This window comes from Aulonocara sp. 'chitande type north' Nkhata Bay, linkage group LG18 (assembly GCF_057382095.1).
Source record: "Aulonocara sp. 'chitande type north' Nkhata Bay isolate Kocher_YH1m ecotype deep benthic linkage group LG18, A_spYH_male_GT1.1, whole genome shotgun sequence".
NCBI lineage: Eukaryota > Metazoa > Chordata > Actinopteri > Cichliformes > Cichlidae > Aulonocara > Aulonocara sp. 'chitande type north' Nkhata Bay.
This window is the reverse complement of record NC_141361.1, coordinates 25,811,992-25,836,063: the sequence shown is the minus strand read 5'-3', so window position 1 is coordinate 25,836,063 and position 24,072 is coordinate 25,811,992. Positions and strand designations below refer to the sequence as shown.

At 38.7% G+C, this 24,072-nt stretch overlaps 1 protein-coding gene and 1 non-coding gene across 3 annotated transcripts; one reads left to right on the top strand and one right to left on the bottom strand.

The window, feature by feature from the left end:
* Window positions 1-2,192: 2,192 nt before the first annotated feature.
* On the bottom strand, window positions 2,193-19,727 carry septin2 (septin 2). 2 transcript variants are annotated; one of them, XM_086271232.1, is made up of 13 exons: window positions 19,592-19,727; window positions 18,763-18,805; window positions 17,976-18,090; window positions 15,783-15,869; window positions 15,564-15,687; window positions 15,240-15,374; window positions 15,002-15,119; window positions 14,640-14,741; window positions 13,951-14,096; window positions 13,666-13,788; window positions 12,572-12,632; window positions 3,447-3,541; window positions 2,193-3,315 (listed from the first exon to the last, which is right to left on the bottom strand). In XM_086271232.1, exons 2-12 carry the CDS (start codon window positions 18,784-18,786, stop codon window positions 3,455-3,457), a joined length of 1,122 nt encoding a protein of 373 aa, XP_086127358.1. In that variant the 5' UTR covers window positions 18,787-18,805; window positions 19,592-19,727; the 3' UTR covers window positions 2,193-3,315; window positions 3,447-3,454. The 2 variants fall into 2 exon arrangements, with proteins under 2 accessions (XP_086127358.1, XP_086127359.1); XM_086271233.1 differs by having other exon boundaries at window positions 13,705-13,788; window positions 19,592-19,726.
* Window positions 19,728-22,328: 2,601 nt separating this feature from the next.
* Window positions 22,329-22,400, top strand: trnap-ugg (transfer RNA proline (anticodon UGG)). Its single transcript has one exon. It is a non-coding gene; the product is annotated as a tRNA-Pro (tRNA).
* Window positions 22,401-24,072: the final 1,672 nt, after the last annotated feature.

The following is a 24,072-nucleotide window of genomic DNA, read 5'->3' as shown; positions in this document are numbered from 1 at the left end:
TGGGTCAAAAGAAGGACTTGACAGGCTCAGAAAAGTCAAAAATAGTGAGATATCTTGCAGAGGGATGCAGCAGTCTCAAAATTGCAAAGCTTCTGAAGCGTGATCATCGAACAATCAAGTGTTTTATTCAAAATAGTCAACAGGGTCGCAAGAAGCGTGTGGAAAAACCAAGGCGCAAAATAACTGCCCATGAACTGAGAAAAGTCAAGCGTGCAGCTGCCAAGATGCCACTTGCCACCAGTTTGGCCATATTTCAGAGCTGCAACATCACTGGAGTGCCCAAAAGCACAAGGTGTGCAATACTCAGAGACATGGCCAAGGTAAGAAAGGCTGAAAGACGACCACCACTGAACAAGACACACAAGCTGAAACGTCAAGACTGGGCCAAGAAATATCTCAAGACTGATTTTTCTAAGGTTTTATGGACTGATGAAATGAGAGTGAGTCTTGATGGGCCAGATGGATGGGCCCGTGGCTGGATTGGTAAAGGGCAGAGAGCTCCAGTCCGACTCAGACGCCAGCAAGGTGGAGGTGGAGTACTGGTTTGGGCTGGTATCATCAAAGATGAGCTTGTGGGGCCTTTTCGGGTTGAGGGTGGAGTCAAGCTCAACTCCCAGTCCTACTGCCAGTTTCTGGAAGACACCTTCTTCAAGCAGTGGTACAGGAAGAAGTCTGCATCCTTCAAGAAAAACATGATTTTCATGCAGGACAATGCTCCATCACACGCGTCCAAGTACTCCACAGCGTGGCTGGCAAGAAAGGGTATAAAAGAAGAAAAACTAATGACATGGCCTCCTTGTTCACCTGATCTGAACCCCATTGAGAACCTGTGGTCCATCATCAAATGTGAGATTTACAAGGAGGGAAAACAGTACACCTCTCTGAACAGTGTCTGGGAGGCTGTGGTTGCTGCTGCACGCAATGTTGATGGTGAACAGATCAAAACACTGACAGAATCCATGGATGGCAGGCTTTTGAGTGTCCTTGCAAAGAAAGGTGGCTATATTGGTCGCTGATTTGTTTTTGTTTTGTTTTTGAATGTCAGAAATGTATATTTGTGAATGTGGAGATGTTATATTGGTTTCACTGGTAAAAATAGATAATTGAAATGGGTATATATTTGTTTTTTGTGAAGTTGCCTAATAATTATGCACAGTAATAGTCACCTGCACACACAGATATCCCCCTAAAATAGCTAAAACTAAAAACAAACTAAAAACTACTTCCACAAACATTCAGCTTTGATATTAATGAGTTTTTTGGGTTCATTGAGAACATGGTTGTTGTTCAATAATAAAATTATTCCTCAAAAATACAACTTGCCTAATAATTCTGCACTCCCTGTAGGTTCACATTAGTCCAGTGCTGCAGATGCTTCATTAATGTTTTAAAAGTAATCTTCTATTTAAAAAAAATGTTGTTACACTATCATTTGATCCAGTTTCCACGCCTCTTGCTGCACATGGGAATATAAGCTTGAAGGTTTTGTAATTAACCTCTATATCTCACAGTATCTCAGTAATTAGTGACACCCTGTTACTGTGAGGGCAGAATCACGGTGGTTCTTTCAGAGGTAATTAATCTCACTGAAATAAAACACGTAGCAGAGCATCACCTGATGTGCATGACGAGCAGCTTCGGGCTCCTCTAATTTTATAAAGTTTATGGTCTAACTGAACACCAGCAGGCACTGATTAGGTTTCAATGGGAAGTGTTGCCTGTCTAAGATCCAGTGTATCATACACCCAGAATCAGTAATCAGCAGAGTTGTGTTGCTTCTGAGGCATACCTTTCTTTATGAATTTAGAAAAATTAATTTTACAAAGTGTTGCATGACCAATCGCTCTGTGGCTCATGGCTGCTTTCGTCTAGTCATAGTCTGTAAATGGGATCTGGCAAAATGCTTTAACACAAGCAGCTTAAATTCAGCCAACGGTAATCAGGCAGTCACCTGATTTTCCCTAACACTGCAAACTTACCTGGTAAGTTATTCTCACAGACGTTAAATCTTGCACAAAAATGATTGAAACTGTGTCCATTGTCTTTCCGTATACACACAAACGCAGTGATTACAAACACCCACATTTCTTTCTGTTATTTAAATCTTATTATTTGAACTGTTCTCCCTTAGAAATAAAACAAAAAAACAAAAAAGGTAGGGGGGAAATGTTAAAAAAAAAAAAAAAAAAAAAGCAGACTAAAAAAAATGTTTGATACTTAAAACTTTTATTACAATATATGTATCAAGAACAAAATCTGTCAGGTACAAACAGCACAAAGGAATGTCAGAACTCACATCTCGGCTGGTGAGGGGATCGTTGGCTACACTGACCTCATCAGGTCGCCTTTAAACTGGTAGAAGTATCAACTTCTTAAATCTCACTGTACCAATAAATTCGCTCACTGCTCCTGTCACATGATTTCACTTTACACCGAGGACGACACACGTGAAGGACTAAATGCATTTAGTTAAGTGAAAGCACCAAAGAGGCCTCGCGCCTCATTTGTCTGGCGTATGGGGAAGACTATAAAAGGTTCTGGATCACAGTTTAATTCATATCAAAAGGAGCTTAACCACACTCGAAGGCAGTTGAACATACTGAGAAAAGCACAAATGGATGAAACGCTGCCCTAAAATTTATCATAATTTTTTTTTATGGGTTGAGAATCGCATGCACATGAGCGGGTTAACATCAATACTGAGCAGGACAGGTTCCATTTAATGGCAAGCATGTATGGTGAACTCATAAATTGTTAAATAATGTTTTCTCCTGACAGGAATAACATTGAAACAGTCATGTAACAATGGAATAAAAGAGGTTTTTCAGCTACGTCTGCTACTACAGTTCTCTCTCTCTCAATGACACTCCTTCACAGAGCATGTGTTAGCATGTGCTCCGACAGACGCTTCAGCACTAAAGTCTTCGCATAGAAGCAGCAATACTTTGGTTTTCTGAACAGCAAACAAAAGGAAAAAAAAATTAACTATCTCCCAATATAAAATATGCAAGCATTTTAAAATATTGGTCATATGACTTCATTTCAGTAAACGATTTCTTCTAAAGTGGTACAATTAAAAAAAAAAAAAAAAAAAAAAAAAAAAAATGGAACCGTGTGTGAATATATAAATGTAACACTGTTGAATATACTTTACTGTATGCATTTAAAAAAAAAAAAAAAAGACTCCAGATCCCATGTGGAGCTGAAATTACAAAAATAATAATAATAAAATAGTGGCAAGCAAGAGGAGTCATGACCAGGCAGCTTTACACCTTTTCCATCTCTCTGGTCAACCTCGAGCAGTGGCTCAAATATCTAATCCGGAAAAAAAAGAAAAGTAAGAATATTAATATTTGGACATCTGAAGAAATCTAGCACGCTGTAAAATAACTGATAATGCGTCTGCAGCAGAATTGCCCTCGGGTCTCCACAGGTCTGCCTCTTACCATCAGTTTCACACATGTTGGCCTTCTCCCTCTCCGTCTCCTTGTTTCTGCATCTGGGCCTGCATCTTGGCAATCATCTCCTGCATTCGCCTCAGCTGAACGACACAGAACATCAAAAGGTGTGAATCAGGACACTCATGGCTGCGACTTTGAAGTGACATAAGGCATTTTGGGGGGGTTTTCTATAGAGTCTATCATATAATTGTGTGGATGCTTTAAGCATCCACACTATTGAGTTCCTGTTTCTCTTTATTCTTTATTGTGTGGATGCTTTAAGCATCCACACTATTGAGTTCCTGTTTCTCTTTATTCTTTATTATTATTATTATTCCGGGTGTTTCCGTACACTTTTCGCCGTAGAACTACTTCCACAATTTTCAGCCGATTTTCACCATTCAAATTTTAAACTATTCTGCTATTTTTGCTCTTTCCGGCTATATCTTTTGGTATTTTTAACTATTATACTTTTTAAAATATTCCACTTTTTTCCTTTAATTTGTCCCATTGAAATTAATGGGAAACTTCAGCAATTCTGCTAAATTTTGCTTGTTTTTGAAACTTAACTACTTCCTCAAATTTTCACCTAGAACAACCATTCAAACTTTAAAATGTTCACAAATTATTGGGCTATTCATGTATGTTTCAGCTTTTTCAAATATTTTACCGTTTTACTTTTATGCCTCTTAAAGTTTTGAGTTGCAAAATTGTGATTTTTCACAAAATACATGCGTTGTTATGGTTGCTATGCTCTTGGCTTCCAGTGTGCCACTGAAGGTTTTGCAATTTTCTCTTCATGTCCGAACAACTTCCTGCTACTTCCTCAATTTTCACTCAACTTCCACAAATTATACATCAAAACGTAGGTATTTTTGCTGGCTTTCAGAAAATGTCACCATCATTGTTGTGGGATTTATAGAATTTTGGCAAATCTCCTCAGACTAACACAAGGTCAGAAAACTCTCCATATAAAGTCAATGGAGAGTTTGTTCAAAATCACCGCTGCATTTCTGTAATGAGAGGCATATTCGAATCGTCATATCTCCTTAACGAAGCAAAGTTAAGACATGAGGCTTGTCCCCGAATATCTTCAGACACCCCTGACGCTCACAATTCAAGAATTTCTTTCTCACCTATTACCGTTCTGAAATGAGTTGGACTTGTTTGAGGGTAGGAAATTCGTCCTTCGCTCAGATTTCTTCAGATTTCAAACTGTGGAAATGAACCACTTTTTTCTCTCGTCATAACTTTTTGTTGGATTTCCACAGAGACCTGAAAATTTCCATGATTGTTCACCAAAGCCTGCTGTCTCTTACGGTGAAAGAATGATATCGATACTCCAAATAGATTTCGAGTTAGAAAGCGTTGTTTGAGGGCAAGTCAAGGCAGTTTTTGCTTCGCTCTGCTCAGTTATGGTGCATTAGAAGTCAAATATCTTTAATAATTCACATTTTAATGATAAATTGTTAACACTGGAAGATTCCCCCATCTCTTCTGAACAAAACGGTGTAAGAATGACCGCTCTAGCCCCTACGGTTAGGAAATTATGGTCATTTGTTTGAGGGGAGTCCTCACTATGAGAAATAGGCTGCAATAATCCTGTGCCTCTCTGTCCTGCGTGTGTAAAAAGATGCACCTGTTTTGGCGGGAAAACGTAAACAGCCACTCTGATTGGTGGATTTAAATTCGGCAGCTCTCTCCCTCTGTGTCTGTCTCTGTGTGTGTGTGTGTGTGTGTGTGTGTGTGTTTAGTGGGAGACAGAGAACCCTACCCTTATTTGGCAGCATGTCATTGTAGGATTTAAATTGAATATAGTTAGACTGATTGACTGGATTAGAGCCTGTGTTTGTGTGTCCCTCTCTGCATTTCTGTTTCAATATGCCTCCATATTTGTAATTTTGTAAGTTATTGCTATTCTGCTAAATCATAGTATTTCTGGTACTTTTCGGTACTTGTGCTAAATACAGTATTTCTGCTAAATTATAGTATTTCTGCTTTATTATACTATTTGTGCTAAAACATAGTATTTCTACTAAATGTAGTATTTCTGCTTTTTATACTATTTGTGCTAAATTATAATATTTCTGCTTTTTATACTATTTGTGCTAAATTATAATATTTCTGCCTTTTATACTATTTGTGCTAAAACATAGTATTTCTACTAAATGTAGTATTTATGCTTAATCATACTATTTCTGCTTTTTATAGGATTTGTGCCTAATATAGTATTTCTGCTTTTTATAGGATTTGTGCTTAATATAGTATTTCTGCTAAATTATAGTATTTCTGCTTTTTATAGTATTTGTGCTAAAACATAGTATTTCTACTAAATGTAGTATTTATGCTTAATCATAGTATTTCTATATATATTTCTTCCAGGTCCCCAGGCAGCCAATCCTCTGTGAGGACTTAGACATTCAAATTTTCAAATCAGGGCCTGCACGGTTTCCCAGCCAATCATATACGTGTCCTGAGGCATTCAAATTTGCATATTGGGGCCTTCATGGCTTCTAAGCCAGCCAATCATATCTGAGGGCTGAGGAATTCAAATCCACAAATCAGGGCCTGCACGGCTTCCCAGGCAGCCAATCATATATGTGGCCTCAGGCATTCAAATTTGCATATTGGGGGAATTCGTGGCTTCTAAGTCAACAAGTCATCCATGTCGTATATCTCTAAAAATTCACATTTTAATGATAAATTGTTAACACTGGAAGATTCCCCCATCTCTTCTGAACAAAACGGTGTAAGAATGACCGCTCTAGCCCCTACGGTTTGGAAATTATGGTCATTTGTTTGAGGGGAGTCCTCACTATGAGAAATAGGCTGCAATAATCCTGTGCCTCTCTCTGCTGCGTGTGTAAAAAGATGCACCTGTTTTGGCGGGAAAAAGTACACAGGCTCTCTGATTGGTGGATTCAAATTCAGCAGCTCCCAGGCTGACCTAGAAACTTACTTCTCTCTCCCTGTGCATTTTTTTGCTGATTTTTTCATTTAACAAGTATATTTGAGGGACCCTCAGCATGTTCAGCATTTTTTCAGCTGTCCATTTTGCTTTTCCAATTTTTCTGTTTAACTTATTACTTTTGTGCTAAATCATACTGTTTCTGCTATTTCATAAGATTTGTGCCTAATATAGTATTTCTGCTTTTTATAGAATTTGTGCTTAATATAGTATTTCTGCTTTTTATAGGATTTGTGCTTAATATAGTATTTCTGCTAAATTATAGTATTTCTGCTTTTTATAGTATTTGTGCGAAAACATAGTATTTCTACTAAATGTAGTATTTATGCTTAATCATAGTATTTCTATATATTTCTGCCAGGTCCCCAGGCAGCCAATCCTCTGTGAGGACTTAGACATTCAAATTTTCAAATCAGGGCCTGCACGGTTTCCCAGCCAATCATATATGTGTCCTGAGGCATTCAAATTTGCATATTGGGGCCTTCATGGCTTCTAAGCCAGCCAATCATATCTGAGGGCTGAGGAATTCAAATCCACAAATCAGGGCCTGCACGGCTTCCCAGCCAGCCAATCATATATGTGGCCTCAGGCATTCAAATTTGCATATTGGGGAATTCGTGGCTTCTAAGTCAACAAGTCATCCATGTCGTATATCTCTAAAAATTCACATTTTAATGATAAATTGTTAACACTGGAAGATTCCCCCATCTCTTCTGAACAAAACGGTTTAAGAATGACCGCTCTAGCCCCTACGGTTAGGAAATTATGGTCATTTGTTTGAGGGGAGTCCTCACTATGAGAAATAGACTGCAATAATCCTGTGCCTCTCTGTGCTGCGTGTGTAAAAAGATGCACCTGTTTTGGCGGGAAAACGTAAACAGCCACTCTGATTGGTGGATTTAAATTCGGCAGCTCTCTCCCTCTGTGTGTGTGTGTGTGTGTGTGTGTGTGTGTGTGTGTGTGTTTAGTGGGAGAGAGAGGACCCTGCCCTTATTTGGCAGCATGTCATTGTAGGATTTAAATTGAATATAGTTAGACTGGTTGACTGAACTGGATCTTGTGTGTGTGTCTCTCTGTGCATGTGTGTGTCCTCATGTGTACATATTTGTAATTGTGTGGCTGTCATAAATTTTTTTTCAGATTTTTGTCATTTAACAAGTATATTTGAGGGACCCTCAGCATGTTCAGCATTTTTTCAGCTGTCCATTTTGCTTTTCCAATTTTTCTGTTTAACTTATTACTATTGTGCTAAATCATACTATTTCTGCTATTTTATAAGATTTGTGCTTAATATACTATTTCTGCTTTTATAGGATTTGTGCTTAATATAGTATTTCTGCTTTTTATAAGATTTGTGCTTAATATAGTATTTCTGCTAAATGTAGTATTTATGCTTAATCATATTATTTCTGCTTTTCATAGGATTTGTGCTTAATATAGTATTTCTGCTAAATTTAGTATTTCTGATTAATTATAGTTTTTCTACTAAATCATAGTACAGTATTTCTGCTTTTTATGGGATTTGTGCTAAAACAAAGTATTTCTACTAAATGTAGTATTTATGCTTAATCATACCATTTCTGCTTTTTATAGGATTTGTGCTTAATATAGTATTTCTGCTAAATTATAGTATTTCTGCCAAATTATAATATTTGTGCTAAAACATAGTCTTAATTTAAAATTACAATATTCATAGTTCATCACAGTGTCTCTGGTAAATCACAATATTTCTGCTCTGTTGTACTATTTTTCTAAATCATAGTGTTTCTGTAATGTCTAAGTATTTTTGGCTAAATATATTCTTTCTGTTATCTTATACTATTTCTCCTAAATTCTTGTATTTTTGAGAAGTTATCATGTTTCTGGTAAGTTACAATATTTCTGCTAAATTCTGCTATGCTATTGTATCTCTGCCAAGTATTATGTTTCCTCTAAGATGTTGCAGTTCTGCTAAGTTATTCCATTTTAGCAAACTTCTTTTGCTTCTGCAAAGTTTTTACAATTTCTACAACTTTTCAGCTTTTTCAGCTACTTTTTGCATACAGCTTCAGCTTTAAGCATCCACACTGCATTTTCGCAGGAAATGCAAATTTTTCTAGTTATTATTATTATTATTCCGGGTGTTTCCGTACACTTTTCGCCGTAGAACTACTTCCACAATTTTCAGCCGATTTTCACCATTCAAATTTTAAACTATTCTGCTATTTTTGCTCTTTCCGGCTATATCTTTTGGTATTTTTAACTATTATACTTTTTAAAATATTCCACTTTTTTCCTTTAATTTGTCCCATTGAAATTAATGGGAAACTTCAGCAATTCTGCTAAATTTTGCTTGTTTTTGAAACTTAACTACTTCCTCAAATTTTCACCTAGAACAACCATTCAAACTTTAAAATGTTCACAAATTATTGGGCTATTCATGTATGTTTCAGCTTTTTCAAATATTTTACCGTTTTACTTTTATGCCTCTTAAAGTTTTGAGTTGCAAAATTGTGATTTTTCACAAAATACATGCGTTGTTATGGTTGCTATGCTCTTGGCTTCCAGTGTGACACTGAAGCTTTTGCAGCCTTCTCTTCATGTCCGAACAACTGTTTGCTACTTCCTCAATTTTCACTCAACTTCCACAAATTATACATCAAAACGTAGGTATTTTTGCTGGCTTTCAGAAAATGTCACTATCATTGTTGTGGGATTTATAGAATTTTCGCAAATCTCCTCAGACCAACACAAGGTCTCAAAACTCTGCATAGAAAGTCAATGGAGAGCTTGTTCAAAATCATCGCTGGATTTCTGTAATGAGAGGCATATTCGAATCGTCATATCTCCTTAACGAAGCAAAGTTAAGACATGAGGCTTGTCCCGGTATATCTTCAGACACTCCTGACGCTCACAATTCAAGAATTTCTTTCTCAACTATTACCGTTCTGAAATGAGTTGGACTTGTTTGAGGGTAGGAAATTCGTCCTTCGCTCAGATTTCTTCAGATTTCAAACTGTGGAAATGAACCACTTTTTTCTCTCGTCATAACTTTTTGTTGGATTTCCACAGAGACCTGAAAATTTCCATGATTGTTCACCAAAGCCTGCTGTCTCTTACGGTGAAAGAATGATATCGATACTCCAAATAGATTTCAAGTTACAAAGCGTTGTTTGAGGGCAAGTCAAGGCAGTTTTTGCTTCGCTCTACTCAGTTATGGTGCATTACAAGTCAAATATCTTTAATAATTCATATTTTAATGATAAATTGTAAACACTGGAAGATTCCCCCATGTCTTCTGAACAAAACGGTGTAAGAATGACCGTTCTAGCCCCTACGGTTAGGAAATTATGGTCATTTGTTTGAGGGGAGTCGTCACTATGAGAAATAGACTGCAATAATCCTGTGCCTCTCTCTGCTGCGTGTGTAAAAAGATGCACCTTTTTTGGCGGGAAAACGTAAACAGCCACTCTGATTGGTGGATTTAAATTCGGCAGCTCTCTCCCTCTGTGTGTGTGTGTGTGTGTGTGTGTGTGTGTGTGTGTGTGTGTGTGTGTGTGTGTGTGTGTGTGTTTGTTTAGTGGGAGAGAGAGGACCCTGCCCTTATTTGGCAGCATGTCATTGTAGGATTTAAATTGAATATAGATAGACTGATTGACTGGATTAGAGCCTGTGTTTGTGTGTCCCTCTCTGCATTTCTGTTTCAATATGCCTCCATATTTGTAATTTTGTAAGTTATTGCTATTCTGCTAAATCATAGTATTTCTGGTACTTTTTGGTACTTGTGCTAAATACAGTATTTCTGCTAAATTATAGTATTTCTGCTTTATTATACTATTTGTGCTAAAACATAGTATTTCTACTAAATGTAGTATTTCTGCTTTTTATACTATTTGTGCTAAATTATAATATTTCTGCTTTTTATACTATTTGTGCTAAATTATAATATTTCTGCTTTTTATACTATTTGTGCTAAAACATAGTATTTCTACTAAATGTAGTATTTCTGCTTTTTATACTATTTGTGCTAAATTATAATATTTCTGCTTTTTATACTATTTGTGCTAAATTATAATATTTCTGCTTTTTATACTATTTGTGCTAAAACATAGTATTTCTACTAAATGTAGTATTTCTGCTTTTTATACTATTTGTGCTAAATTATAATATTTCTGCTTTTTATACTATTTGTGCTAAATTATAATATTTCTGCTTTTTATACTATTTGTGCTAAATTATAATATTTCTGCTTTTTATACTATTTGTGCTAAAACATAGTATTTCTACTAAATGTAGTATTTATGCTTAATCATACTATTTCTGCTTTTTATAGGATTTGTGCCTAATATATTATTTCTGCTTTTTATAGGATTTGTGCTTAATATAGTATTTCTGCTAAATTATAGTATTTCTGCTTTTTATAGTATTTGTGCTAAAACATAGTATTTCTACTAAATGTAGTATTTATGCTTAATCATAGTATTTCTATATATTTCTGCCAGGTCCCCAGGCAGCCAATCCTCTGTGAGGACTTAGACATTCAAATTTTCAAATCAGGGCCTGCACGGTTTCCCAGCCAATCATATATGTGTCCTGAGGCATTCAAATTTGCATATTGGGGCCTTCATGGCTTCTAAGCCAGCCAATCATATCTGAGGGCTGAGGAATTCAAATCCACAAATCAGGGCCTGCACGGCTTCCCAGGCAGCCAATCATATATGTGGCCTCAGGCATTCAAATTTGCATATTGGGGGAATTCGTGGCTTCTAAGTCAACAAGTCATCCATGTCATATATCTCTAAAAATTCACATTTTAATGATAAATTGTTAACACTGGAAGATTCCCCCATCTCTTCTGAACAAAACGGTGTAAGAATGACCGCTCTAGCCCCTACGGTTTGGAAATTATGGTCATTTGTTTGAGGGGAGTCCTCACTATGAGAAATAGGCTGCAATAATCCTGTGCCTCTCTCTGCTGCGTGTGTAAAAAGATGCACCTGTTTTGGCGGGAAAAAGTACACAGGCTCTCTGATTGGTGGATTCAAATTCAGCAGCTCCCAGGCTGACCTAGAAACTTACTTCTCTCTCCCTGTGCATTTTTTTTGCTGATTTTTTCATTTAACAAGTATATTTGAGGGACCCTCAGCATGTTCAGCATTTTTTCAGCTGTCCATTTCTCTTTTCCAATTTTTCTGTTTAACTTATTACTATTATGCTAAATCATACTGTTTCTGCTATTTCATAAGATTTGTGCTTAATATAGTATTTCTGCTTTTAATAGGATTTGTGCTTAATATAGTATTTCTGCTTTTTATAGAATTTGTGCTTAATATAGTATTTCTGCTTTTTATAGGATTTGTGCTCAATATAGTATTTCTGCTTTTTATAGGATTTGTGCTAAAACATAGTATTTCTGCTAAATTATAGTATTTCTGCCAAATTATAATATTTGTGCTAAAACATAGTCTTAATTTAAAATTACAATATTCATAGTTCATCACAGTGTCTCTGGTAAATCACAATATTTCTGCTCTGTTGTACTATTTTTCTAAATCATAGTGTTTCTGTAATGTTTAAGTATTTTTGGCTAAATATATTCTTTCTGTTATCTTATACTATTTCTCCTAAATTCTTGTATTTTTGAGAAGTTATCATGTTTCTGGTAAGTTACAATATTTCTGCTAAATTCTGCTATGCTATTGTATTTCTGCCAAGTATTATGTTTCCTCTAAGATATTGCAGTTCTGCTAAGTTATTCCATTTTAGCAAACTTCTTTTGCTTCTGCAAAGTTTTTACAATTTCTGCAACTTTTCAGCTTTTTCAGCTACTTTTTGCATACAGCTTCAGCTTTAAGCATCCACACTGCATTTTCGCAGGAAATGCAAATTTTTCTAGTATTGTTTGTTGTTTCTGCAAGGTTGTCTACTTATTTGTTTTAAACTGGACCTTGGTGCACACCCTCACTCCATCCCCTGTCTGAAATATGCCGTTTCATCTCCTCTCCCTTTAAAACCTGCCTCCTTGTTCGCAACAGTCAACAAATCTTCTGACTGGCTGCCCGTCGCAAACACAAGCAATAAATGTGCCTCATCTTTATCTTGGCCCAAAAACTTTCTTTAGGAAACCTAAACAACACATTTCTTTGAAAACAACGCTTGTAGTCTAGTGTCTGAAATATCTCACCTCAGCCTCCTTCTCCTGCAGGATCATATCCTTGTCCATTTCCTCCGGCTCAGGTCCCTTTCTGCTTTACAGACACAACTATAGTTACTGCAATGCTGTGCGCTGCAAAAATCAATGACTTAATTATGCAGGACACAATTAAAAAGATAATCATTAAAGCAAATACACAACTGGAGAGGTTATAAATGCTCTTGTAGTGATTTTTGAAGCATGATTATTTAGTCAGCAGAGAAACTGTGTTTTCTCTGCATGAGAGAGTGTTGCCATTTTAAGCAGCGTTAAGCAAACACGACAAAAGCCACACTGAGGAAGTAGAAAAGCGGGTCAGTGGGTTAGTTTTGTCTGCAGGGACAAGGTTTGTCTGCAGGGACAAGGTTTGTCAGCGAAGAGTTGGCAGCTACAACAAATAACTACACAGAGGTGAAAGCATGAAGATTCAAGAGAGAAGCAGTGGGTGCAAAGGTCAGGGGAAGAGCAGGACCTCCCCCAAACTAAGAAAATCCAAAAATAAAACAGTACCTCCATCAGTCCACTCACTGGGAATAAGGCAATTCAACACCAAACACCATCTTTGGACAGATGGCACGGCAAATATGAAGACAGTAAAACCACTCCCTTATTCTGTGTTGCCTTTAGAAGAAAAGTCTAAAAACAGTCCTTTGGGTCAACGTTAGGGGTTAAATAATGAGCTACCCACACTATGTTAAATGCTACACACACAGTAATCTTGTTTCTAACCTGCACAGATTTGCTACACACAAGATAAAACAACCCACTAAAGCAAACAGCACTAAATTCACCTCCAACTACCTCTACCTCTACCTATTACAGTTCACATGCAAAAATCACGGGTTAGAGTTACTGTACTACAGAACTGATACTGGAAAAAAGGAAATGAATGACCGGACTACCCAATGAACAGGAATAACTCTTTATTTTTCCTTTTCTGGTTGGTTTAGCTGGGTTTTGTTAAGTTTCACCTCGTGTGTGTGTGTTTTTTCCACAATACTGGATGTAAATGTACACACAGCTCAGAGATTTGCTGTTTGAGGAGGGGGAGGTGCAGAAAAGCAAGCAGACAGGGAAGTACGTACGCAGGAGACATAGGCAGAATGTAACCATGGGAGGACAACCTGCCACCCCGTTTGAGGCGCTCCGAACGGAAGTTCTCATAGTGCAGGTCCTGGGTTACTTCCTGGAGATCCTGCATGTGGGTTCTGTGGGATTGAGGAAAAGTCAAACAATAAACAGATTTGCAGAGAGCTCAGGCACCGCCATACTCCCTCCAAAGGCAGGCGGAGGCCGTCTGGTTACAGCAGTTTCAAAATGAGACTACGTTATCTACACAGTTTTGTCAACTCACAAACTTCACCACTCACATCAGCATGATCCGCAGTTTGAGGAAATCATTGTGCTCCGGGTTCTCCACCTCCACCACTCCCCAAGGGTACAGACGACCTCTGACCTTTTTCCCTTTGGCCTCAATCTGCTGGTTGGAACCTACCACTGCAAATGGGATGCTAGCCTGGAGAAGAGGAGCAGTAGCTCATATTTATCATGTTTCAACCACACACCATGGATAATTATGATACTTAAAACCAATCCCTAAATTGATAGTTGGAAGTTTAACAAAAGCAGAGCTGTCCCAAACGAGTACCAAAGCTTCTAAAGTGAATAATCAAAGCTTCACAAGATGACCAGGAGAGTAGGATTGGGTTGTCTACCACCTCACCCTAACTAACCAACCAACTAAACCAGCAAATCCTGCATTTATGACATATAAACTAACTGTTTTTACAAAAAATTAATATTTGTTGGAAAGGGCTGTCTGATAGCTTTCCTCTTTGCTTTTGTGGTCTGCACCGGCTAACACACTGAACCTTGACCCAGAGTTTATTTTGATGCGTTTGTTTGTAAGCACACGTGCCATCTCACAAGTTGACTCACAGAAAACACTGAGATAGAAACTGGGTTTTGTTCAAATCTCCCATCGCTATTTGCGTAGGAAGAAGACAGAAAGAAACCTTTCTCCAAGGTTGAAATCGTGCACAGATAATGAAGTCAGTACCTTGAGGATCCTCGTCTGCTCTTTGAAATCTTCATCTTCATCTGACTCAGCATCGGGAAGATGGTAGATTTTGATGCCATGCTCGTCGATCTCATCGAGAATCTTGATAACACGAGAGTGTAAAACAACAGTTATTAGCAGTTATGTTAAACTGATGATGATCTTCTGCTTTCTTTTGATTCCAGACACGAGATAACGATCCTCAGAATCATTTCTCAGGATCAGCTGATACAGTAGTACCTGCAAAATTCTGATGCACCCGATGGATAAAGCAGTGAGTATGATAACATGATACTGTAACTACTCTTCAAGTCAGGAAATGGAAAAAGTCCCCGAACAATGGGTAACTCTGGCGTCCTCACCCTGCGCTTGAGCCTCTCCCTCTCTCTGAGGGTGAGTGTGTCGGCCTTAGCGATGACAGGAACCACATTGACCTTGTTGTGAATGGCCTTCATGAACTGGACGTCAAGTGGTTTCAGGCTGGGAGGGAAAGGAAACAGAGGGTCAACGAGAGACAAAGAATCTGCGTGAACAGAGGACCTTCACTGTAATGACTTAGGCCTATACAGTATTTGTGCAAGTGGGGATAGCAGGACGCACCCGTGGCCGAGTGGGGAGATGAAATAGAAGCAGCAGTGAACTCTATTGTCAACAATGTGTCTACGATTTAGGCCGCTCTCGTCGTGGAGGTAGCGCTCAAACTGGTCATCAATGTAGCTGATAATGGTGCTGAAACTGGATGGACAAAAAAAGAAAAAGTTAGAAATTATACTGAGCAAAGGCAACCACAAAGCCTGGCTAATAATAGATTCTCTCCTATCCTCTCCTATCATCACCACTCACAGATCACAGGAATAAGATAGCAATTCAAATCCAAAAATACCTCATCTACTCATCAGCCTCCACCCTACAATGATTTCTCACCAGTCTTGGCTGTTGATGGCGTCTCCGTATCCTGGTGTGTCAACCACAGTGAGGCGGAGCTTCACTCCTCGCTCCTCGATTTCTACAGTGGATGCCTCGATCTGAACTGTCCTTTCTATTTTTTCTACGAGAGGGAAAGATCAAATGCAGGTTTCTCAAACTGCTTCACAAAAAATTAATCATCAGTGTTTTCAGCGTGTAAATGTGTGTGTGTTTTACCTGCTGCTCCAGGAATGACTCTCTCAGGGTACAGGTCAGTGAGGAAGAGGCTGTTGATCAAGGTGGATTTTCCAAGTCCAGATTCACCTTTAGATAACAGGAAGGTAAAGCTGTCACAAGTAAATGAGGGCTGCATAATGGTTAAATGGTTAATGGCCTGTATTTGTATAGCGCATTACTAGTCCCTATGGCCCCCAAAGCGCTTTACACAACCAGTCATCCACCGATTCACACACACATTCACACACTGGTGATGGCAAGCTACATTGTAGCCACAGCCACACTGGGGCGCACTGACAGAGGCGAGGCTGCCGGACACTGGCGCCACCGGGCCCTCTGACCACCACGGTCCGTAATTATTAGCATTAACACAATGCTAATAATTACAAATGCACAGTCAGGCTCTGGTTAGTGCAAGGGCTCTTCTAATGCAGAGCTCAGTTTCAACCAAAAGAACAAAGACGTCCTCAATGCGCCGCAGGAAACGCAGTGTGTAACACACACTGCATCTCACACAAGATAGAAATACACATCAACCAAACTCTAAATCTGACTTCAGCATTAATCTTTCCCCAGCCGTCAGGTGGCTGAAACCTTGTCAGAAGCTGGGAAGGATACGAGTTTGTTCATGAGTTAAGGGTAAGAACCTCAAATTGACCAGAGAGGTTACACAAAAGAGACCTGACATTCAAAAGCCAAATAGAAATCTACAGAATTCCAAATTTAGCAGGTTAAACAGGAAACATGACACCAATTGTGTGGTGAAATTTCCATTTTTCCATTTTCTTTATGACTTTTCAAATTCAGGGTCAGGTGGAAACTGGAGCCTATCCCAGCTGTTATGGGGAACAGGCAAGGTACACCCTGGACAGGTATCCAGTCTATCACAGGGGAAAGGACTGATGTGATTCTAAAACTATATTAGTCCAGCTCTTTAATAAAATAAACAAAGGGTAAACAAACTGTATTTAATGAGAATGACGTTATTTGAATGCTTCAGTCGATATAATTTATGAATGAACTACACATCAGTATCAATGTCTTTACAGGACAAAATTTAAACCATGCATCCAAATACCAATAGTAGGTGTTCCTCAAGTGAAAGACAATAGTAACTCAGTCTGATAATCAGGCCAAGAAAAACCTCCTGCACACCACACAAACATCTGATCTGATCTGCCGCATCGCTTCAGTCTAACACTCTGCCTGCTGTCTGGAAAAAAAGATTCAAAGCAACCGTAAAGACAAGAAACTACTGTTTAGTTTCTTGGTTACATCCAGCTAAAAACAGAAGTCGAGCACAGACACAGAGTCTTAAACAGCTGCTCTCGCCAGGCTGTGACAAAAGATTTACTGAGGTCTTCTTTAGTGGCAATTTGCCAGGAGGTCTTGTAAGGGAGCAAACTGACATATTTATTATGCACACTGCAAGTTCAAGTGCATGTGGGAAAGGAAGAGACTACAGAGATCAATGCTTTTCATTTTCATTGCAACATTATTATTTCTATACGTGGAGAAGAGCAGCATCTAGCCGCTCACCCAGGAAAACACTGATTTAATTTAATAACGGGGGGGGGGGGGGGTTAAACAGAGGGTATATTACTGCATTACAAGAACCAGCAGGCCTCGCTGTCCACTGTTTGAATGGGTCCCTGGAGGCACACAGGCTACATTCCTCTCTGGTTTATTTTAAAGAAGAAGGATGAGCAGTGTTGAGGGGAGCTTCGACCCTCCCCCATTCCCAGCAAGCACAGGGGTTCACCCAGTCACAGGAACCAGAGTAAGAGTTTACACTGCTGCCAACATCAGCTGAGCAGCTTTACCGATGACTACGTCTGCGCAGAAAAAAAACTTCATGCACAGTAAGACAGTCAAGTGCAAGCCTACGAATTATAGAACACAAAACAACCGGTGTGCTCGTGACACACAAACGAAAAAAATCTACGGAAGTCAAAAAGAGCTCAGACTGCAAAAACTGCATATTGTTCAAGCGAGCATCCAAGATCCCAACATGAATTTAACCCAATAACATGAGCGAAAAAAGACAAAATGCATTCCACAAAGTGGCCGTGTTTACTCTAGCTTTAACATTCTTATCACTGAGATACATTATCATTTTCCAGACTAAATAAAAAACAGCGTCACGTCACAGCAACATGAAAAATGTGGTGGGAAAAGCATTAGCGCACTCACCTACAACCATAAGGGTGAACTCAAAGCCCTTTTTTACAGATTTTCGATGAACCTGATTAGGCAGGTTGGCGAATCCAACATACCCCGGGGTCTCGGGGTTTGAGAACTGCCCCTGCTGTAGCGAAAAGGGAGGAAAAGTAAAAAGAAAGGAGTGTAAAATGATTATTACTTCCGATTAAACTGAGCAGGATAAATGTGAGGCGACAGCTAATTATATGCGAGCGAGCTTAAATCACTGAGCAGGCTTGACTGTGACGGGGTTATTTAAGAGGCTATTTCCAAAAGATCTCGCACCACCCCATTCATCCAGCATTTTCTACACGCAGCTCATCAAAAGGAAGCCATTTACCAATCCCTGCAGCTAGCCAGGCTGTATACCAGAAAATTCAAATGTAATACAAAGCAGCACCTTCTTTATTCAGTTTATAAGGTGGACAAAGCCTCCATTCCTTGTCCTTTCAGGAAGAAGGTCAAGATGAGCGAGCTTGATAAGCAGTGTGTTTTTACACTGCCCTTAGCCCTTTCAGTACAAAGAAAACTGCATGAGTGAGTCATGAGGATAATGAGCAGCACGCAGACAATGTACCCATTAACAGGACGGTAATATCAATGCCTAAAAAACAAGAAGTTTCAACTCAGTGGGCATATTGTGTTTCCTTTTCACTACCATTAAAGCTACTGCAATGGAGTAGGCAGTCACTGAAGTACAGGCAGGAATCTAGTATTACAGCATGCCTATTGGTTCAGATAGAAAAACTGGTTGGTTTGTTTGTTTGATATGATTTACCTTCATTTTGTCAGCTTGAGACATGTTTTCCTCCTTGTTTAGGCTGAAAGAGAAGACAAAAAACAGACAGATATAAACCAACCAATACAAAAAAATCTTTTCTCACCCTTCTTCTAAAATGGGGGTTGGACTCATGCAGTCACATACTCAGAGGCTTCAGAGTATGAGAGACAGGAAGTCTGTTTTTGCTCGGAGTGGCTTGTGAGAGTGATGTGTCTCACCACAGAAAAAACTGCTTTCCTGCTCTAGGTGTCTGCATTACAGCTGCATCCCACTACAGCTCTATGATCTGAGGGAAGAGATGAAGCTTAAGCCTTCAAACCCAACCTTTCTGTAATTACCATCATATCGGTCTCTTTTGCTAGTTGTGTTGTAGGCTGTTGTATGTTATTCGAAACCCCCGAATGAACTGAAACTGTGAGAAACACACCGACAGTACGAGGGAGAAGACGTTTTCTCTGCATATAACCGAGCATTTCTTTTCCGGTTAATTAACTAAATATGTTTCCGAGGTAGTTTAGTTGAGTTAGCATTACAAGTCAGCTGATTTTCCGATTTTCTAAATGTGACTGATATTACTTAATAAACCAGCTTCGGGTATTTTAAAATTTTGCTATAGCGGTAATTATCGACGGTCAATTGAACGCTGTTTAACAAGCTAGCAGCCCGAGCTAGCAGCTCGGGACACTGTTAAGCTAAGCTTTAATTACTATTAACTAGCCGGGCAGGAAATCAAATAAGCTAATGTTAGCTTCGTCGTTTTAACAGCGACGGCGCCGACACACTCGGTGATAAATAACTGGTTAAATGCTGAAAAGTACACGGTTACCTTGCAGAGTAGATGGAAGTACAGGGAGCGATGAGCAGCAGACTTGGCGGACACCTCAAATTCTTCAGATTCCGCTGCAGCAGCTTCCTTTAGCACACAGACCACAATGCACTGGGCGAGAGGAGCGCAGCAGGCTCAGCCCTCAGCCGAGCCACTGAGACTGCTAACTAACTAAAACTAGGTGTCAAAAAGGTAAATCAAATAAAAACTAGACTTTAGAAAATATAGAAAACAGAATAATAAAAACAGAGAGGAACATTATTTTGTGTTTGTCAATATAGTTAAGTCATTGCTGCAGATGTTCAGTAAGAATAGGTTAATACAAGACTTAGCTGTAATACCTGATCTATTTTTTTTTTTTAAATTTTGCCCTTGAAAAATGTCCTCTATGATATAATAACAGGATTAAACTAACATTCGTATTAATGAAAACTACGGTGAATGTTTAACATGTTCAGACTTATAGAAACTAAACTGGAAAAAATAAACAGATTCTAACGAAAACTTAACTGAACCCGAAAACACTGAAGTCTGAAACTGACAAAAGAAAAAGAAAAAAAAGACTTTGCCCCTGTGAGTCAGCAGGAGCCTGTGTCATGTACAAGATCGGCCATTAGAAATGCATTATAAAAGATAAAAGCCCATCAGACAGAGCATGGGGGTTATTAACAGACTAGACTCCCAAAGGGGATATAATAAGTAGGAGCTACCCTGAATTATTAATATAGTCCAGTCTGTGATGCAGCTCAGATTGAGCCTTTATGGTAAGTTCAACATAGGGAAGTCTTTTTCTTCTTCCACCTCCACATATTGGGTGTCACCATACAGCTGATCATCTGCCTCCAGCTCACCCTATCTCTAGACTTCACTTATGTCACACCAATGTCTGCAGGTCCTCCTTGACTACACTCATGAACTGAGGCCTTTTGTCCGCTATACCTACTATTCCTCCTCTCCACTTGTCCAAACCATCCAAAGTTAATAAATCCAACGTAAATAAATTATAAAATATTTTACATTTTGTGAAACATCTACAATTTCATTAGCTGAGGTTTCATGAAGGTGGAAGATCTTGTGAGAGACAGGCTTTGTAGCAAGATATATTTTTGTGATGTTTTCAGATATTTATTCTTTCACACTCTAGTTCTCCCTCAATGGGGAGCAGCTTCAAGGAATCAGCATAACTTCTAGTTATTCCCACCGATGTTAATAATGGGATTAATATGCCGCTATTGTCTGCCCATCTCCTTATCTCAGTTATGTTACCTAACAGCAGACCCTCTAGACTGAGGAGACTGGGTAATGTAGGTTATTTTGAAGATAGGGGTGTAAACTGAGAAGCATTTCCATGTGTCAGCCTGTTTCAAATACTTGTCATTGCTGGTATGTTTTCCTCAATGATGCCAAACTAATGCAATGGGGTGGGATTAAATAAGTGTATACTTCTTCCCACTCCCTTTCAACATGTAAATTAATCAGAATGTTTTTTTGTATGTAATTTGTATAGTATATTTTTTTTCTCTCATTTCTTTTCTAAATGTACTTGTATATTGTTCACATGTTGAAATAAATTACCAATCAATCAATCAATCAATGCAGCTGTTGCACAACTGAGTCAGAAACTCCTGTTATTAGATAGTGTTGAGAGAGATCGTGTTAAACAATGCTGATTGTCCTTGTAAGGGAATCAGTAAATAATGTAAGTTATAAGCAGACTTGATATGGCACTACAATCAATTACTCATTAATACCAGTCCCTGCTTGCAGAGCTGTCTGAATAACACTGGAATGTAGCTTAAAAATGTAAACAATCACAGTCAGGCTGGGACAATCCTGATCTTTTTCTTCTGAACAAAATGGCTTTCACAAATAACTGTTGTCTGATTTATCTATCTGAGTTGTCTAACTTCTCTATCTACAGTTACAGGCTGAGAGGATCTGATAGCACTTTGGGTGTTTGGGTAAAGCGTGGGTGCACTCTCAGGGGGAAGGGTCACATTTCTATACCGACGATTCCTAAACTGTTCCTATAAACAGTGAAGCACACCGATCATAGGTTCAAGAGGAAAACATCGTTGATTATCTTGTGTCAGTTTGCTTTAAAAGGAGGTTTCTCACTAGTCACAACATAAAGTCTTTGCAGTACATGTAAGGCTATCATGAAATATGCGAGAATCATATCCTGCATATCCTGCTTATAAATGGGGATTCGTTACATTTTTTTGACAGAATTTTACAGCCTGATGCAGTCACGCACTGATATCTTTAATGGATGACTCCATATTACATCTCGTTTATGGAACCTTTGAGAAAAAGAAAAAAGAGAGATCACGGTTTGATGAAAATGATGTGATAGCTCTAATTGCACATTTCTGCAAATGTCCAGGATCATGTCAAAGGCATATTGCCCATTCCAGCACACAGCTACAGCTACACCAGTTCATGTTAAATGTAGAATAAAAATGCACCGATGGCTTCCGTAATGAAGTTCAATTAAGTCATACCTAATCAATGATGTGTCAAATCCAATTAATTATGACTTTGGTAGCTGGACATGCTTGTGGGTCACCGAGCTAAAGTAACGTTACCTAACAGGAACTAGTTCTTACATGAATGTTAAGCAAAGGTTACATGCTACATGCTAGATAGTGAATTTATAGAACGTTTGGTAAAAACCAAGTTTGACAGCTGTGATTGTTAAATTTTATAAATTATACTTCTTCCGTCCTTTACATGCGGCTCGTTGGTCTAGGGGTATGATTCTCGCTTTGGGTGCGAGAGGTCCCGGGTTCAAATCCCGGACGAGCCCACTGTTTTTGTGCCGTAAATCACAATTATTTTTGACGCACCATTCCACAGTTTCCTACAGACGTGTATTACGTTAAACTTTTGGTTTTTAATAATGTTCTAAAGTAACTGATATTAGTAATAAGGCTTTTTCTCAAAAGACACGGGCTGTGTGTGTGTACGTTCCTGAGTCTCCTATCACTCAGCGATATACTGATCTCTTGTGGATTACTGCGCGTACTGCAGGTAGGTGTGCCGAATACTGTTTTTGAAAATATTTCTCAAACATCATTTAGAAAATTTAATGTCATGAATACACATTTGAACCAAATTTAGATGAAACATAGTTTAAATGCCTTCCTGGTTAAAATAAATAAATAAATAAAGGTAGTTTAGAAAACATTCATGTGGATTGAAGGCTGTCTTTCTGTATTCAGCCAGTAGTAGCAGCTTGTCAAACCTTACATTGTGCCAACACCTCAGCTCTCCCCTTTTTAATGTAACCCAAGAAAGCCACTCCTCTGCTTAGGCTGAGTCCAGAAGACGTCTTGGGAAATACCAGCCTGTTTCCCTTTCTGTAACAGCACTCACATCATCGCTACAGAAACTACACTATTTCCATTATTTCTATAAGCTCCTTAGTGGCAGCTCAGTCTGTCATATGTATTGGCTTCATAAGATGAGGCGTCTTATGAAGTTTTTTAAAAAATATATTTCATGTGCTTGTTTCCTCGACTCGACAACATGGCAAAAAGCTAAAGTTATGCTTTGGATAAGAATAAAAGTTCCTGTGAGAGAGTGCAAACAAGAGAGATCCATGTAACGAGCCACAGCTTCTCTTTTCTCAGCATCATGTTTTTTCAGTGGAAAACAAACTTCATAGCAGAATCTGAGACAAACAGGGAAACAAATTCTTCTCTGGTTTTTGGTCACATGTACAGCAGATATGTAGATATTTTACAGATGTTTAACATTTTCTGTCAACAATATTAACCCAGGCAAGCACTCCTCTCCTCTCTCCACCGTCGCCACAGCCTTTTAACCAGAGTGTTATTTAAAGTAAGCAGCTGCCTGCTTAGCCGGCACCTTTCACTTTTCAAGCAGCACTTAATTTACTGGAGGACATTTTAAATCTCTTGCCTCCATGGCACTGAGTCGCTGACAAATGCCTGGTTGCAAATGTATCTCATTGACTGCTGACTCGGTTGTATTACAAGCTGGCTGATAGGGGCTGCCACAGTAATGTGGCCTTCAGGTTTATCCTCAGATGTTGGAGGAAGTGTATTAATTTGGTTTAGATGGGGCCTTATGAGAGCGTACTGGCAGGCAGACACGAGCCAATCCCCCACCCCCCTCTCCGTCGACCTCGGATTGAAGCTATCTGCCACAGAGCCAAAGCATATTCTACCATCAATGTGTCAGGGGAAAGCTATTAAAACCGCTTTACTTTTCCTAAGTATCATGAGAATAAGCACAAGATTTAGTGAAATCCTCCCTGGAGCACTGAAAATCTTGGGGATTTTCCCGCTGAAACGTTTCCTAATGGGCCGCTCAGAAGTGTCAGAAACTCTTGTTAGACTTGAATGTTTCGGGATTTCAGTGTATTTATTTGCAGCTGAAATGACAAAATTTTAAGTCTGTGCGTCAGAGCTTTCCACATCATCAGATGGAAACAAATTCACCAGCAGAAAAAA

Excerpts from the sequence above, each read along its gene's own strand:
- septin2 (XM_086271232.1), bottom strand. The coding sequence starts at position 18,786 with ATGTCTCAAGCTGACAAAATGAAG. Across the intron at positions 15,375-15,563 it reads GCCATCAACAGCCAAGACTG|TTTCAGCACCATTATCAGCT; the intron begins GTGAGAAATCAT and ends TTGTCCATCCAG. Across the intron at positions 15,120-15,239 it reads ATCTCCCCACTCGGCCACGG|CCTGAAACCACTTGACGTCC; the intron begins GTGCGTCCTGCT and ends TTTCCCTCCCAG.